Genomic DNA, 16,113 nt, shown 5'->3' with positions numbered 1-16,113 from the left:
TGAGTAGAATTATGAGCAGTTGGAACGGTTGGGTGAGAGGATCATTCGTGTCTGTTCAAGGGATGATCAGAGCTAAAAGGTTCCCGTGTTTGAGGATGGCTCACCTGAGCTGAGTCACTTTGCATCCCACATACGATGGGCCAATGCTGCTGTTGCGGAGAATTCTTCCCAGCTGAAAAATGAAGGAGGCATTGAGTACATCAAACCGATAGGATCATGGGAAGCTATTCTCACAAGTGGGGAGGAATTGGACTTACCAGCGTGGTGAGAGCTTTCTCTGTAGCGCTGAAGGCCTTTGAATTGGGCGTCCCCATTTCTGGGTTATACCTGAGGTTGGTTACCGTCCAGTTGACGGTGAAGGGTTCAACGGCCAGGGCTGGGGTTGGTGTCAGGGCTGGTGGAGGGGCTACCACAGGAAATGAAATAAATGGATCAGGCAGAGGCTAGTGGCTCATCACATGGTGTGACTGACCAAAATAACAACCAATCAATTTAAATGTGTTTGGCCAACACTATTGCCTTCCTATAACTCCTTTCCTTGAGTTTGGTGAAAGGGCCATGAAGAGTTTTTAGAAGTTGGAACTTTTAAAGCAAACTTACTTGGTTCAACTGGGACTTCATGATAACCTGGGGAAAAAGAAGAAACACAGGTTTATAAGTGAGGCAAAACAGTGGTGTTTCAGATGGAGATTCCCGGCAAAAAAATACTGCATTTTTTGCTCTATAAGACTCACTTTTTCCCTCCTAAAAAGTAAGGGGAAATGTGTGTACATGTTATGGAGCGAATGCAGGCTGCTCATCTATCACAGAAGCCAGAACAACAAGAGGGATTGATGCTTTCACTGCGCAGCGATCCCTCTTGCTGTTCTGGCTTCTGAGATTCAAGATTATTTTTTTCTTGTTTTCCTCCTCCAAAAACTAGGTGCGTCTTGGGGTCTGGTGCGTCTTATAGAGCGAATTCCCTTGCGTGGTGTACTGCTCAGAGCGGGGTGGGTGGGTCTCCAATCTGTCTCCCTCTCAACCGGCTCTGTGGGGATTGGGAAAGCTTCTTGAACATGGGCTACGTGGTGCAGTAATAGGGGCAACACCAGGAAGGAGGCATCCTTCTCAGTTGTTGATGGCCTCTTCCACAATCTATCTCTGCTGCCAATTCACCTTCCTTCAACTCATAGAGTTTGAAATCCCCCATTTGAAAGCAGGTCATTCAGGAGATGGAGCCCTCATCTCTCTCAAAACATTAGACCTGATGAGGAGACGGGACCCTCAGGACACCTGCACTGTAACTACCACACAAACCACACAGAGAGATAAGGGATGTACATTAAATCCTTAAGAAACACTTGGCTACCGTTGACGTAGAGGCTGTATCTTTCCATGCTGTAGGGAACCATCTTGGTGAAACCGCTGGTCTCGTTGACGATCTCGTGGTACACCTTCACCCGGTCAAAGGTGGGCGCGGTGGAGTCATTGCGGTAAGTGCAGACAGCGTCCATTCCGGTTTCATCCCCGTCTCTCACCGGTCTGGGAAAAGAAAGAGAGAATTTGGGATGCAGGACTGACCACAAAGGTGGAAAACAGAGGAGGGCGGAAGTCACTCTTGCCGGAGTGAGAAAGGACCAGAGGATATATGTCTCCGCATTTGAGGAAGGCTTACCTGAGCTGAGTCACTTCGCATCCCAGGTATGCCGGGCCAATGCTGCTCTTCCGAAGAATTCTTCCAAACTGAAGAAGGAAGGAAACATTGAATTGGTGACATCATCAGGATCCCCCCCGACACATCCCATGCCAGTCTCACAAGTAGATGGGAATTGGACTTACCAGTGTGGTGAGCGCTTTCTCTGTAGCGTTGAAGGCCTTTGAGTTGGGAGTTCCCATTTCTGGCTTGTATCTGAGGTTGGTTACAGTACAGTTGAGGGTGAAGCGTTCAAGTGTTGGGACTGGGGTTGGGGTTTGTGTTGGCGTTGGCAGAGTGGCTGCAAGTGGAAGCATAGGAGGTACATTGAGTGATGGGATTGTGACACACAGCAAAGCAATCAACAAAAGCGTGTTAAAAATTATGCTCTTCCACTTTGGCACGGCCATTGCTGACACCCTCATTTTAGTTGTTCCCTTGAGTCTGTCATGAGCACAATTTATGGATAATGATATGGTACTTACTTGGTGCAACAGGAACTTCTCTGTAACCTAGGACAAAGAAAGACATGCTTGTTTATGAATGGACCAAGACAGCGGTGTTTCAGTTGTAGACACTTGAAAAGGGTCCAATCCAGACTTCCACTGAGTGTAATCCTCCTTAGGGGAGGCTCCCCCCCTCTCCATTCCCCCCTCTTTCTGCCTATGAAACATGAAATCCCTGTTTAGAGAGCTCTCAGTTCTGGAGTGAGAGGCCTCATCTCTCAGGAAATCATGGACACAACAAAAAAAGGAGGAGGAGGAGGGTCTATTTCTGTACTATGACACAAACCCCACATAAGGCATGCACACGAGATGATTAGGAAACACCTGGTTACCATTGACATAGAGGCTGTATCTTTCCATGGTGTAGGGAACCATCTTGGTGAAACCGCTGGTCTGGTTCACGATCTCGTGGTACACCTTCACCCGGTCAAAGATGGGCGTGGTGGAGTCGTTGCGGTAAGTGCAGACGGCGTCCATTCCGGTTTCATCCCCATCACTCACAGGTCTGGGAGGAAAGAGAGAGAGGTTGAGTAGAATTATGAGCAGTTGGAACGGTTGGGTGAGAGGATCATTCGTGTCTGTTCAAGGGATGATCAGAGCTAAAAGGTTCCCGTGTTTGAGGATGGCTCACCTGAGCTGAGTCACTTTGCATCCCACATACGCCGGGCCAATGCTGCTGTTGCGGAGAATTCTTCCCAGCTGAAAAATGAAGGAGGCATTGAGTACATCAAACCGATAGGATCATGGGAAGCTATTCTCACAAGTGGGGAGGAATTGGACTTACCAGCGTGGTGAGAGCTTTCTCTGTAGCGTTGAAGGCCTTTGAATTGGGCGTCCCCATTTCTGGGTTATACCTGAGGTTGGTTACCGTCCAGTTGACGGTGAAGGGTTCAACGGCCAGGGCTGGGGTTGGTGTCAGGGCTGGTGGAGGGGCTACCACAGGAAATGAAATAAATGGATCAGGCAGAGGCTAGTGGCTCATCACATGGTGTGACTGACCAAAATAACAACCAATCAATTTATATGTGTTCACATAGATGCTCTTCAATTGACAAACGGCCAACACTATTGCCTTCCTATAACTCCTTCCCTTGAGTTTGGTGAAAAGGCCATGTAGGGCTTTAAGATGTAGGATTTTTAAAAGTAAACTTACTTGATTCAGCTGGGACCTCATGATAACCTAGGACAAAGGAAGACAGGCTGGTTTGTGATTGGATAGAGACAGTGGTATTTCAGTTGTAGACACTTGAAAAAGGTTCAATTCAGACTTCCACTGAATATAATCCTCCTCAGGGGAGACTCCCCCCTCTCCATGCCCCACTCCCAAATTTCCTTCTGCCTATGAAACATGACACCCTCAGTTTGGGATTGAGGAGCCTCATCTCTCAGGAAATCATGGACACAACAAGAAACTGAGCTCAGAGGACAGTCTATTCTATTCCATTACACAAACCACAGACAGTTAATCTATGCACATGAAGTGACTAAGAATCTCTTGGCTACCGTTGACGTAGAGGCTGTATCTTTCCATTCTGTAGGGAACCATCTTGGTGAAACCGCTGGTCTGGTTGACGATCTCATGGTACACCTTCACCCGGTCAAAGGCGGGCGTGGTGGAGTCGTTGCGGTAAGTGCAGACGGCATCCATTCCGGTTTCCTCTCCACTGCTCACCGGTCTGGGAGGAGAGAGAAAGAATTTCAGGACAGACCAAAATGGTGGACAACAGAGGAGGGATGAAGTCACTCTTGCCAGAGTGAGTAATGTCCAGAGGATATATGTTTCCGCACTTGAGGAAGGGTTACCTGAGCTGAGTCACTTCGCATCCCAGGTACGCCGGGCCAATGCTGCTGTTGCGGAGAATTCTTCCAAACTGAAGAAGGAAGGAAACATTGAATTGGTGAAATCAGCAGGCTTGCTCACACCTCATTGCATGTCATTCTCAAAAGTGGCTCAGAATCAGACTCACCAGCATGGTGAGCACTTTCTCTGTAGCGTTGAAGGCCTTTGAGTTGGGAGTTCCCATTTCTGGCTTGTATCTGAGGTTGGTTATGGTACAGTTGAGGGTGAAGTGTTCACGTATTGGGACTGGGGTTGGCGATTGTGTTGGTGCTGGCAAAGTGGCTGGAACAGGAGGAGAAGGATATGTACTAGGGTCAAGAGATTTATAGCATAATACAATTATTATACCCTATCCATTAAAGGGTCTCATATTGACACGTGGTTCACTGGTGCATTTCCAAAGGTTTTAATATCATGAGTCTCATCCCTGACTATGTTGTAAGAGACTCTACTTAAAAATACTTAGGTGGTACTTACTTGCTTCAAGAGGGGCTTCATTGTAACCTAGAAAAGGACAAGATACACTGGGAATGTGTTGTGTTAAAATTTCAATGTGGTTCTACTTACTTGTTTCAGGAGGGTTTTCATGATAACCTACAGAAAAGTAAGAGACGGTCATTTGAGAAGCTCTCAATATATTGATGTTTAAAATGAGGAGGGTTTTTTTCTGGTGCAGGAGAATTGTTATGTCCTTCTGTGTGCAGAAGATGCACTAAGAAGAGGCAATGAGAAGCATCTCACACATGACACAATCATGACAATCACTTCAATCAGCTTTGGGCACTTTCATGACATGGGGAGGCCTCCTGGGCAGAGGACAAAAACCTCATAGCGTCATCCCTGCACCCAGATTGGCACAGCAACTCAAGCAGGAACAAAATCACTGGAAAATACCTCACCATTCAGTTCACAAGCAGGGATCCTAATATCTCTGCAAACATTGGCTCAGATGAAGGCTGGGCTTGGGGGAGGGGGTACTGCACAAAACACACACAGAGAGGCAATCTATGTACATCAAGGGCTCCATAACTTGTTTACCATTGACGTAGAGGCTGTATCTCTCCACCTCATAGGGCCTCATCTTGCTGAAGTTGTCCGTCTGGTTGACGATCTCATGGTACACCTTCACCCGGTCAAAGGCGGGGCTGGTGGAGTCATTGCGGTAAGTGCAGACGGCATCCATTCCAGTTTCATCCCCGTTCTTCACTGGCCTGGGAGGACAAAGAGAGAGGGAGATCATTCAGGACACAGAATGGTCCACAAGGGAAGAAAGGATGGAGTCCCACCTGCCAAGGTGTGGCATGAGCAGCACAGAAATGTTCTCCCATTGGAGGAAGACGTACCTGAGCTGAGTCACTCTGCACCCCAGATACGCAGGGCCAATGCTGCTGTTGCTGAGGAATCTGCCAAGCTGAGAGAGGAATGAGACACGATGTCAAAACAAGAGCCTGGTCTACCCCTCCTCACAAGCCATTCTCACAAGCAGTCGCTATCAGACTTACCACTGCGACGAGTGCTCTTTCCGTTGTGTTGAACACTGTGGAATTGGGTTGTCCCATCTCTTTCCTGTACTTGAGGTTGGTGACGGTGAAATTGACGGTGAATTGTTCAACCACTGGAATTGGGGTTGTTGTTTGGGCAGGTGTGGGCAGAGTGGCTAGAAGAGACATAGGTATTTCGTAAATTTCCATTCCACCCTTCCCAAGGGGGAAGCAGAACAGTTAAAACAAGAGGAAATCAAATGAAGGAATTCCCAGAATACAATAATTAAAATGCAAGACATGAAACTCCCAGGACTCAAACAATATATGTTTCCTCCTTAAGAGATTGAAATACTTTTAATTTCAACAAGCAGTTGATGGAAAACTCCATATTCTCAAACTATATATCCCCTTCTTAACAGATTCAAATATTTTTAATGTCAACCAGAAGTCGATCACAGGGCAAGATTTGGAAATCTAATCAAACAAACAAACCAACCAACCAACCAACCAACCAAAGAGTGCTCATGTTGCTATCCTTCCCCTGGTGCATTTTCCTAATCACCCCCCCCCCATCCTATCACTCTTTTCCCTGTTTTTGTCAGATTGGGGTGTTGTTTTCAGAATTTAAATTTGGTTCTACTTACTCATTTCAGGAGGGGTTTCATGATAACCTATGGAAATGCAAGAGACGTTAATTCAGGAAATTGCATAATGTAATACAACAAACAGGCTTTTCAAAGCTAATAGTAACTGGTTGGGATTTCTCACTATTTTGGACGGTGCACTGTCTGTACACAGGAATGAACATCCTTCACTTCTATGAGAAAATCATCTCACTGCCAAGGAGCCTCAGACCCTCACACAACATCTGGTGAAAACCTCCATAGTCATATCTCTGCATCATGATTATGAGGAGTTTTCACCCCTCCCATATCCAAGAATCTCCTGACGAGTCTGCCGATTCTCCAGAGAGGAGGAGCAGTGTTCTGCTTTCTACTTATTCAGCTCCAGCACCAAGTCAGTCAGTCAGTCAGTCAGTCAGTCAGTGTGTCGGAGAGAGAGAGAGACTGAGTGTTAGAGATCGTGTGTAGAGATAAGGTTGCTGCTAAGAGCAGCTGCAGACACTCAGTGCAGCATTCATTTATGCTTAGACCTATTTAGCTCTGTATATAGTTTTGTATTATAGTTGTAGTTATAGAATAAAAGAAGATATTCTACAGAGCTGCTCTCCGAGTCGTTTATACACTGCCAGACTCTGCTATACTCTGCTGTGCGACAACTATATTGTGGAAGTGAATCCGGTGCTCACACCTCTAAGCTGTGAGTCCACAGCACTTTGACCTGTTCCTGTGAAGAAGGTGGTCTCTGGAAGTGCTACCCAAGCTCGCTTAGCCCAGTCGGGGCTGAAGTGCATGAGTCCAGTTGGTACACTGGCTCAAGGGCGATGCTGACAGATTAGCCCCGTTCTACCCAAACAACACACAATATCATATTCATCCAAGTCCGCAGCATTCTGTCCTAGAAATTTGGCTTCTGGAGAACGCTGGGCTGGAGAAACCGCTGTGTTGCTTTTATTAACATTCATGGATACACACACACATCAACATATATCCAGATAATTGATGCACATCCAAAGCTTAAAAACCACTCAGCTTACCGTTGACGTAGAGGCTGTATCTTTCCAGATAGTATTGCCTCATCTCAGTGAAACTGTTGGTCTGGTTGACGATCTCGTGGTACACCTTCACTCGGTCAAAGGCGGGCGCGGTAGAGTCGTTGCGGTAAGTGCAGACGGCGTCCATTCCGGTTTCATCCCCATCTCTCACCGGTCTGGGAGGAGAGGGAAATCAGCATTCAGGATTGACCACAGATATGGACAAGGGAGGACAGAAGATGCCAAGCTTGTTTGCCTCGGTTGCCAGCAGAGCAGATATGTTCCCACCTTTGGGGAAGGCTTACCTGAGTTGAGTCACTTTGCACCTCAGATATGCCGGGCCTATGCTGCTGTTGAGGAGAATTCCATCAAGCTGAGGAAGGAAAGAGACATTGAGCATATTCCACCCTACAGAAAGTGTACAAATTTATCTACACATCCCTTGCTAACTGCCATGGAGTCAGGCTTACCAGATGGGTGAGATCACTCTCTGTTGCATTGAATATTTTGGAATTGTGAGTTCCCATCTCTTCCCTGTACTTGAGGTTAGTGATGGTGAAATTGACGGTGAATTGTTCAACCGCTGGAATTGGGGTTGTTGTTTGGGCTGGCGTTGGCAGAGTGGCTGGAACAGACATAGGTATTTTATGAATTTCCATTCCACCCTTCCCAAGGGGGAAGCAGAATAGTTAAAACAAGAGGAAATCAAATGATAGAATTCCCAGAATACAATAATTAAAATGCAAGACATCAAACTCCCAGGTCTCATGATATATATTTCCTCCTTAAGAGATTTAAATTCTTTTAATTTCAACAAAAGTCGATGGAATGGTGTGATTTAGAATTGAGAAAAGAAAACCAAATAAAGCAATTTTCAGAATGCAAGAATTAAAACAAAGGCCATGAAACTCCATATTCTCAAATTATATATCCCCTTCTTAACAGATTGAAATATTTTGTATGTCAACTAAGTGTCGATCACATGGTGAGACTGATAAATCTAACAAATGAATCACTTGAATCAAAGAAGCTTCATTTTGGTACTTTTCCACTCATGCATTGTCGACATCAGCTCCTCTGAATGTCGGGGGGGGGGTGCTTGATGTGTTAGAATTTAAATGTGGTTCTACTTACTTGTTTCAGGAGGGGTTTCATGATAACCTATGGAAATGGAAGAGACGTTAATTCAGGAAATTGCATAATGTAATACCACAAACAGGCTTTTGAAATATAATAGTAACTGGTTGGGATTCCTCACTATTTTGAACGGTGCACCGTCTCTACACAGGAATGAACATCCTTCACCTCTGTGAGAAAATCATCTCACTGTCAAGGGAGCCTCAGACCCTCACACAACATCTGGTGAAAACCTCCATAGTCATATCATGATTAGCCCCGTTCTCTCCAACAAAACATACAATATCATATTCATCAAAGTCCGCAGCATTCTGTCCTAGAAATTTTGCTTCTGGAGAAGGCTGGGCTGGAGAAACCGCTGTGTTGCTTCTAGTAACATTCATGGACACACACACACATCCACAAACATCCAGATAATCGATGCACATCCAAAGCTTAAAAACCACTCAGCTTACCATTGACGTAGAGGCTGTATCTTTCCAGATAGTATTGCCCCATCTCGGTGAAACTGTTGGTCTGGTTGACGATCTCGTGGTACACCTTCACTCGGTCAAAGGCGGGCGCGGTAGAGTCGTTGCGGTAAGTGCAGACGGCGTCCATTCCGGTTTCATCCCCATCTCTCACCGGTCTGGGAGGAGAGGGAAATCAGCATTCAGGATTGACCACAGATATGGACAAGGGAGGACAGAAGATGCCAACCTTGTTTGCCTGGGTTGCCAGCAGAGCAGATATGTTCCCACCTTTGGGGAAGGCTTACCTGAGTTGAGTCACTTTGCACCTCAGATATGCCGGGCCTATGCTGCTGTTGAGGAGAATTCCATCAAGCTGAGGAAGGAAAGAGACATTGAGCATATTCCACCCTACAGAAAGTGTACAAATTTATCTACACATCCCTTGCTAACTGCCATGGAGTCAGGCTTACCAGATGGGTGAGATCACTCTCTGTTGCATTGAATATTTTGGAATTGTGAGTTCCCATCTCTTCCCTGTACTTGAGGTTGGTGATGGTGAAATTGAGGGTGAATTGTTCAACCGCTGGAATTGGGGTTGTTGTTTGGGCTGGCGTTGGCAGAGTGGCTGGAACAGACATAGGTATTTTATGAATTTCCATTCCACCCTTCCCAAGGGTGAAGCAGAATAGTTAAAACAAGGGGAAATCAAATGAAGGAATTCCCAGAATACAATAATTAAAATGCAAGTCATCAAACTCCCAGGTCTCATGATATATATTTCCTCCTTAAGAGATTTAAATTCTTTTAATTTCAACAAAAGTCGATGGAATGGTGTGATTGAGAACTGAGGGGAAAAAACCAAATAAAGCTATTTTCAGAATGCAAGAATTAAAACAAAGGCCATGAAACTCTATATTCTCAAATTATATATCCCCTTTTTAACAGATTGAAATATTTTGTATGTCAACTAAGTGTCGATCACATGGTGAAACTGATAAATCTAACAAACGAATCACTTGACTCAAAGAATCTTCATTTTGGTACTCTTCCACTCATGCATTGTCAACATCAGCTCCTCTGAATGTCAGAGGGTGGCTTGATGTGTTAGAATTTAAATGGCATTCTACTTACGTGTTACAGGAGGGGTTTCATGATAACCTATGGAAATGGAAGAGACATTTATTCAGGAAATTGCATAACATAATACCATAAACAGGCTTTTGAAATATAATAGTAATGGGTTGGGATTTCTCACTATTTTGGACAGTGCACCATCTGTACACAGGAATGAACATCCTTCACCTCTGTGAGAAAATCATCTCACTGTCAAGGGAGCCTCAGACCCTCACACAACATCTGGTGAAAACCTCCATAGTCATATCATGATTAGCCCCGTTCTATCCAACAAAACACACAATATCATATTCATCAAAGTCCGCAGCATTCTGTCCTAGAAATTTTGTTTCTGGAGAAGGCTGGGCTGGAGAAACCGCTGTGCTGCTTCTAGTAACATTCATGGACACACACACACATCCACACACATCCAGATAATCGATGCACATCCAAAGCTTAAAAACCACTCAGCTTACTGTTGACGTAGAGGCTGTATCTTTCCAGATAGTATTGCCCCATCTCAGTGAAACTGTTGGTCTGGTTGACGATCTCGTGGTACACCTTCACTCGGTCAAAGGCGGGCGTAGAGGAGTCGTTGCGGTAAGTGCAGACGGCGTCCATTCCGGTTTCACCCCCTTCTCTCACCGGTCTGGGAGGAGAGGGAAATCAGCATTCAGGATTGACCACAGATATGGACAAGGGAGGACAGAAGATGCCAAGCTTGTTTGCCTCGGTTGCCAGCAGAGCAGATATGTTCCCACCTTTGGGGAAGGCTTACCTGAGTTGAGTCACTTTGCACCTCAGATATGCCGGGCCAATGCTGCTGTTGAGGAGAATTCGGTCAAGCTGAAGAAGGAAAAAGACACTGAGTATATTCCACCCTACAGAAAGTGTCCACACATCCCTTGCTAACTGCCATGGAGTCAGGCTTACCAGATGGGTGAGATCACTCTCTGTTGCATTGAATATTTTGGAATTGTGAGTTCCCATCTCTTTCCTGTACTTGAGGTTGGTGATGGTGAAATTGACGGTGAATTGTTCAACCGCTGGAATTGGGGTTGTTGTTTGGGCTGGCGTTGGCAGAGTGGCTGGAACAGAGGGGGGAATAAATGAACGTGTGTATTCGGTAAATTTCTACCCCATTCTTTCTTAGCAAAGGGCACCCAGGGTGGTTAAAAGGGGGAAATGAAATAAAGCAATACCCAGAATACAATATTTGAAATGAATGTCATAAGTTTGCCCGCCTTCAAAGGTGGCGTGGCCAGGGGGCTCCAGTGATCTGTTGGCTGGCTGGGGAAGGATCTCCCAACTGCCGGCCCTGTGGAACCCCTTCCCATCAAATGCCAAGGAGATAAGTAACTATACAATCTTTAGAAGACAACTAAAGGCAGCCTGGTATTGGGAAGTTTTTTAAATGTTTTTTAATGTTTTTGTATCTGCTAGAAGCCGCCCAGAGTGGCTGGGGAAACCCAGCCAGATGTGTGGGGTCTAAATAATAAAATCATTATTCATATGCTTCCAGCTCTCCCTCCTTTTAAAAATCATTTTTAAATAATTAAAAACAAAACCATCACTGTTAAATTTTCTTACTTGTCAACTGGGCTGCCGTGGAGGAAATTACTGGAGGCTGTCTGGGGGTTGTCACTACCGGGGTGATTTTGATGGTTGTGCGGGCTGTTGCGGGTATAAGTGGAGGCAGCGGAGGTTTTGCGGAAGAGCCTATGGAGGAAATAGAGAGCCGGGGGGTTACCATGAGAAGATGTGATGGGGAGATGGGATAATCCTTCTCCCTTGCCTGCCCTTTAAGTCCCCAGAAAGGGTTCATATCAATTAAATCAAAAGAGAGCTTATGTGATGCATGCTTAGAGCACTGGTTCTCAAAGGATCATCGCCTCGTCCTGGTGAGTGGGCTTGCATGTTCCTATGACCCTTGTGAGCGAAGCTGTCGGGAATCTCGTAGTCCCAGCAGGGTCACCCAAGGCAGTAAGGTCAAAGGGAAGGAGCTAGACAAAGCATGATCCCAGAAGTCCTCAACGGCAGAACAGGCGGAAGATAACAAGGGGCATGTTACAACGGTTGTGAAGGCGGACGAAGAAACTACCGGTCGCCATGATACTCATGCCATCGGAATACAGCCTTACTGATCCCCACACATAAAACAAATTCACACACAGGCTTCTTCAAAAAAGCCACGCCACCACTCAAAAAAAGTCCCATGGTGATTGGCAAATGGTAACAGGAGCAGGACCGTGAAATGTGGATGCCCTAGTCATGAACCAGGACATGGGCGGCGGATACAGATTCAGTCATTCTGACTAAAGGAATGAGGCAGTTGAGCAGCTCAGCAGCTGCATCCATCTCTGAGCCACCCCTGCTCTGGATCCACTCTGCTCACCCCGAAAAGGGGGAGGGACTAGAAAAGGATGTGTGGATCCAGAATTGAAAGGAGAGGATGGCAAGTGTGGCAGGAAGATTCAAGGACAATCCAAGAAACATTTCAGTGTAGTAGAGTATCATCTATCTATCTATCTATCTATCTATCTATCTATCTATCATCTATCTATTTGCAGAATATGGATAGACATCTTTTAAAAATGAGAGCAAGACCTGCCAGGGACATTGTAGTGAAGGCTGGGTCAGAAAGTGAATTATGCTGAACAGTATCAGCAATAGTTAATACTCACTTGTTGTTCCGACACGGGGCGCAGTTGCCTGTGGCGTTGTGGCATTCTTAACACCTCCTGGTTGCAGGATTGGCTTCTCAGTAACAGGCTGGATCACAGATTCGTTGCGTTTGGTGGCTGGAAAGGGACAGATTTCCATTAGTGCCGGCCAGAGATCTTTGCTGACGTGTCCCCGCTCCCACTTTCAGACACAGACTCTCAGCTCGGTTTCCATCAGACAGCCAGTGGGTCAAGAAATGCAACAGAGTCCGAGATATGTGGCAAAGGAGAAGCTAAGATGTTGTGCCAACAACTGACAGTCCCTGTGCTGTGGTGTGGCATAGGGGGGACCCAGAGGCGGTTGCCCTGGGCACAAAATTGTAAGGGGCACAAAATTTCAACACCCGGTGCTGCCTCAATACAGCTACATGCTTCCGTCACTGGGCTTCTCCATGGGAACCCAGAAGTGACCTCTCCAGACCATGGAACGGCTCCTATTTTCTTATCTCTGCAGCTGCGATCTCCTGGGTGACACATGCAGTTGAATGTGAAAGCATACTCCAACTGTTTGTTTGCCACCCTGCTCCACGCGGCCCTGGGCAACCCTCGCTATGCCACTGGCCCCATAGGGCCTCCCATTCAATGAGCGGAGAAGTCAGACACTTGCATGGTTGGTGTCCTGATCCTCAGGCAGGACCACTGAGAGGAGGTCTGGGGGAACCCCCAACAACAGCGGACTGTCAGAAAGTCTTTACATGGGATAGAAAATACCGTCTTTTTTGCTCTGTAAGACTCACCTTTTCCCTCCCAAAAAGTAAGGGGAAATGTGTGTGCGTCTTATGGAGTGAATGCAGGCTGCGCAGCTATCCCAGAAGCCAGAACAGCAAGAGGGATCGCTGCTTTCGCTGCACACCGATCCTTCTTGTTGCTCTGGCTTTTGAGATTCAGAATATTTTTTTTCTTGTTTTCCTCCTCCAAAAACTAGGTGCGTCTTGTGGTCTGGTGCGTCTTATAGAGCGAAAAATACGGTAAATGTGTCACCTCCTTCTTATGTTAATAACAAACATTATAATATTTGTAACTGTTGAGAATATTCAAATCCAAACGACTCTTTTCTGACAGTGCTGGGGTCACATCAGACTGCTGCGATGCAACACTTGGGGTCTCAGGATCCACTGGGGTTGGCTTCTCTCGGGCCGGCCCCAAGGCCAATGCCGCCCAATCCACTGAGCACCTCCTTGGGATCCAGTTCTGAGAGTTCTACATCCTCATCCCGTTCCTCCACCCGCTCTGACCAAACCTTCCAAGATCTCTCCACAGGACTCAGGACACCAACCCATCCTCCAGGTCTCCCCATCCTCCACTGCTTCCTGTTTGTGTCAGAAAGGGGGTGCCTGGGCCAGGTGACCCCATACCTGTTCCTTGCAAAGCATCCTGTATATAAAGGAAGGGATCATCCAGGTTTCCTTTTGTGCCGTGTTTCTAGGCTGAGGTTCGCCCTTTGCATGAGAGGGTTAAGACCATAGAGTAAGCTGTCCTGACAGGCTTAAAGGTAAAGGGACCCCTGACAATTAAGTCCAATTGCGAACGACTCTGGGGTTGTGGCGCTCATCTTGCTTTACTGGCCGAGGGAGCCAGCGTTTGTCCACAGTTATTCCGGGTCACGTGGCCAGCATGACTAAGTCGCTTCTGGCAAAACCAGAGCAGCACATGGAAATGCCGTTTACCTTCCCGCCGCAGTGGTACCTATTTATATACTTGCACTGTGTGCTTTCGAACTGCTAGGTGGGCAGGAGCTGGGACAGAGCAATGGGAGCTCACCCCGTCGCGGGGATTCAAACCATCAACCTTCTGATCAGCAAGTCCAAGCGGCACAGTGGTTTAAACCACAGCGCCTGAGAAGCTCAACATGTGAGGAGGTCTGAGATAGTTGTTGCAGCTCAGACCACATTGTTCTTTCAAGCCTCTCTTGAGTTACTAAACCAATAATATAAGAAAAATTTACCACTGTAACTAAACTAAGTTTTACTGCCTGTGCAACTTTTTCTGAATTCTGTATGGAAAATGACATGAATCTGACCTTAGGAGAGTTTGTAAGTAAAGAACTCTTAACTTTTTAAAAAGTGGAAAGGCTGAGTCCTTTTTTGCCCGCCACAGCGGTTTCCTCTGCAGAAGCTGACACTTTATCACTAAATTGGCAGATTTGTTGCAATTCAACATTAAACAGCAAGTTTTTGTCCTGAAAGAGTCAGGGTTGTTTTGTTTTGTTTTTAACATTCAGATACAGCGTTATAAACCACAAACCTGCGCCTAGAAAATTTGGGGAAAGATACGTGTGGATGAGCCCTTAGGAAATAAAGGAACATACCTCTCTCTGTCTCTAAAGTGGTGGCTGTCTCTGATGTAAATCCAGCAGACACTCCATGGGAAGTAGAAAGAGCTATGGACCATGATGCTAACTCAGTAGTACCCATTGCAGAAGTGGATAGATGTTCTCCACTAGACGTGACCTCCACAGGCACTATGGGAATAGTGGAGGCAACATGTACAGTTGATGTGACCTCTGTAGTTTCCACTGGAGAAATGGATAAAGATTTTGCACTTGACGGGAGCTCTGTGGTCTGCAGTGGAGAAGTTGTGGCTTCTGGTACAGCTGATGTCAGCACTGTAGTCTCCTTTGGTGAAGTGGATAGAGCCTCAGTGCTTGATGGGAGCTCTGTGGTCTGCAGTGGAGAAGTTGTGGCTTCTGCTGCAGTTGATGTCAGCACTGTAGCCTCCATTGGTGAAGTGGATAGAGCCTCAGTACTGGATGGGAGCTCTGTGGTTTGCAGTGGAGAAGTTGTGGCTTCTGGTACAGTTGATATCAGCACTGTAGTCTCCATTGGTGAAGTGGATAGAGCCTCAGTACTGGATGGGAGCTCTGTGGTTTGCAGTGGAGAAGTTGTGGCTTCTGGTACAGTTGATGTCAGCACTGTAGTCTCCATTGGTGAAGTGGATAGAGCCTCAGTACTGGATGGGAGCTCTGTGGTCTGCAGTGGAGAAGTGCTGGCTTCAGCTGCAGTTGATGTCAGCACTGTAGTCTCCATTGGTGAAGTGGATAGAGCCTCAGTACTGGATGGGAGCTCTGTGGTCTGCAGTGGAGAAGTTGTGGCTTCTGGTACAGCTGATGTCAGCACTGTAGTCTGCATTGGTGAAGTGGATAGAGCCTCAGTACTGGATGGGAGCTCTGTGGTCTGCAGTGGAGTAGTTATGGCTTCTGGTACAGCTGATGTCAGCACTGTAGTCTCCATTGGTGAAGTGGATAGAGCCTCAGTGCTTGATGGGAGCTCTGTGGTCTGCAGTGGAGAAGTTGTGGCTTCTGCTGCAGTTGATGTCAGCACTGTAGTCTCCATTGGTGAAGTGGATAGAGCCTCAGTACTGGATGGGAGCTCTGTGGTTTGCAGTGGAGAAGTTGTGGCTTCTGGTACAGCTGATGTCAGCACTGTAGTCTCCATTGGTGAAGTGGATAGAGCCTCAGTACTGGATGGGAGCTCTGTGGTCTGCAGTGGAGAAGTGCTGGCTTCAGCTGCAGTTGATGTCAGCACTGTAGTCT

The 16,113-nt window shown here is 46.5% G+C and overlaps 3 protein-coding genes and 1 long non-coding RNA gene across 4 annotated transcripts in view; 1 reads left to right on the top strand and 3 right to left on the bottom strand.

The window, feature by feature from the left end:
• The window catches only part of LOC309332814 (mucin-16-like), a 42,104-nt gene extending 39,934 nt beyond the window's left edge, over positions 1 to 2,170 (bottom strand). The window contains exons 1-7 of the mRNA XM_081846019.1: positions 2,158 to 2,170; positions 1,819 to 1,973; positions 1,655 to 1,722; positions 1,349 to 1,521; positions 601 to 627; positions 258 to 406; positions 105 to 172 (exon numbers count right to left, since the gene is read on the bottom strand). Coding sequence (XP_081702145.1) covers positions 105 to 172; positions 258 to 406; positions 601 to 627; positions 1,349 to 1,521; positions 1,655 to 1,722; positions 1,819 to 1,875 — 542 coding nt within the window. The 5' untranslated portion in view covers positions 1,876 to 1,973; positions 2,158 to 2,170. The remainder of the gene's footprint in view (positions 1 to 104; positions 173 to 257; positions 407 to 600; positions 628 to 1,348; positions 1,522 to 1,654; positions 1,723 to 1,818; positions 1,974 to 2,157) is intronic.
• Positions 2,171 to 2,451: 281 nt separating this feature from the next.
• LOC309332795 (mucin-16-like) lies at positions 2,452 to 4,721 on the bottom strand (the record flags this gene model as incomplete). The annotated part of the gene is made up of 8 exons (XM_081845964.1): positions 4,586 to 4,721; positions 4,146 to 4,300; positions 3,982 to 4,049; positions 3,682 to 3,854; positions 3,332 to 3,358; positions 2,963 to 3,111; positions 2,810 to 2,877; positions 2,452 to 2,683 (listed from the first exon to the last, which is right to left on the bottom strand). Exons 1-8 carry the CDS (start codon positions 4,635 to 4,637, stop codon positions 2,452 to 2,454), a joined length of 924 nt encoding a protein of 307 aa, XP_081702090.1. The 5' UTR covers positions 4,638 to 4,721.
• A 69-nt stretch (positions 4,722 to 4,790) lies between these two features.
• Positions 4,791 to 15,168, bottom strand: LOC309332867 (mucin-16-like). Its single transcript, XM_081846154.1, has 18 exons — positions 14,890 to 15,168; positions 12,543 to 12,659; positions 11,449 to 11,577; positions 10,792 to 10,946; positions 10,637 to 10,704; positions 10,335 to 10,507; positions 9,877 to 9,903; positions 9,216 to 9,370; positions 9,051 to 9,118; positions 8,749 to 8,921; positions 8,291 to 8,317; positions 7,627 to 7,781; positions 7,462 to 7,529; positions 7,160 to 7,332; positions 6,147 to 6,173; positions 5,521 to 5,675; positions 5,362 to 5,429; positions 4,791 to 5,229 (listed from the first exon to the last, which is right to left on the bottom strand). The coding sequence occupies exons 1-18, from the start codon at positions 14,993 to 14,995 to the stop codon at positions 4,941 to 4,943; spliced, it is 2,133 nt and encodes a 710-aa protein (XP_081702280.1). The 5' UTR covers positions 14,996 to 15,168; the 3' UTR covers positions 4,791 to 4,940.
• LOC309333104 lies at positions 5,090 to 7,598 on the top strand. The gene is made up of 3 exons (XR_014152383.1): positions 5,090 to 5,180; positions 7,188 to 7,283; positions 7,488 to 7,598. It is a non-coding gene; the product is annotated as an uncharacterized lncRNA (long non-coding RNA).
• Positions 15,169 to 16,113: the final 945 nt, after the last annotated feature.

The sequence above is a fragment of the Podarcis erhardii genome (genome assembly GCF_964252035.2).
Source record: "Podarcis erhardii genome assembly, chromosome: 18".
NCBI classification, from domain to species: Eukaryota; Metazoa; Chordata; class Lepidosauria; order Squamata; family Lacertidae; genus Podarcis; species Podarcis erhardii.
The sequence above is the reverse complement of the archived record's forward strand: the minus strand, read 5'-3'. Positions and strand labels throughout refer to the sequence as shown.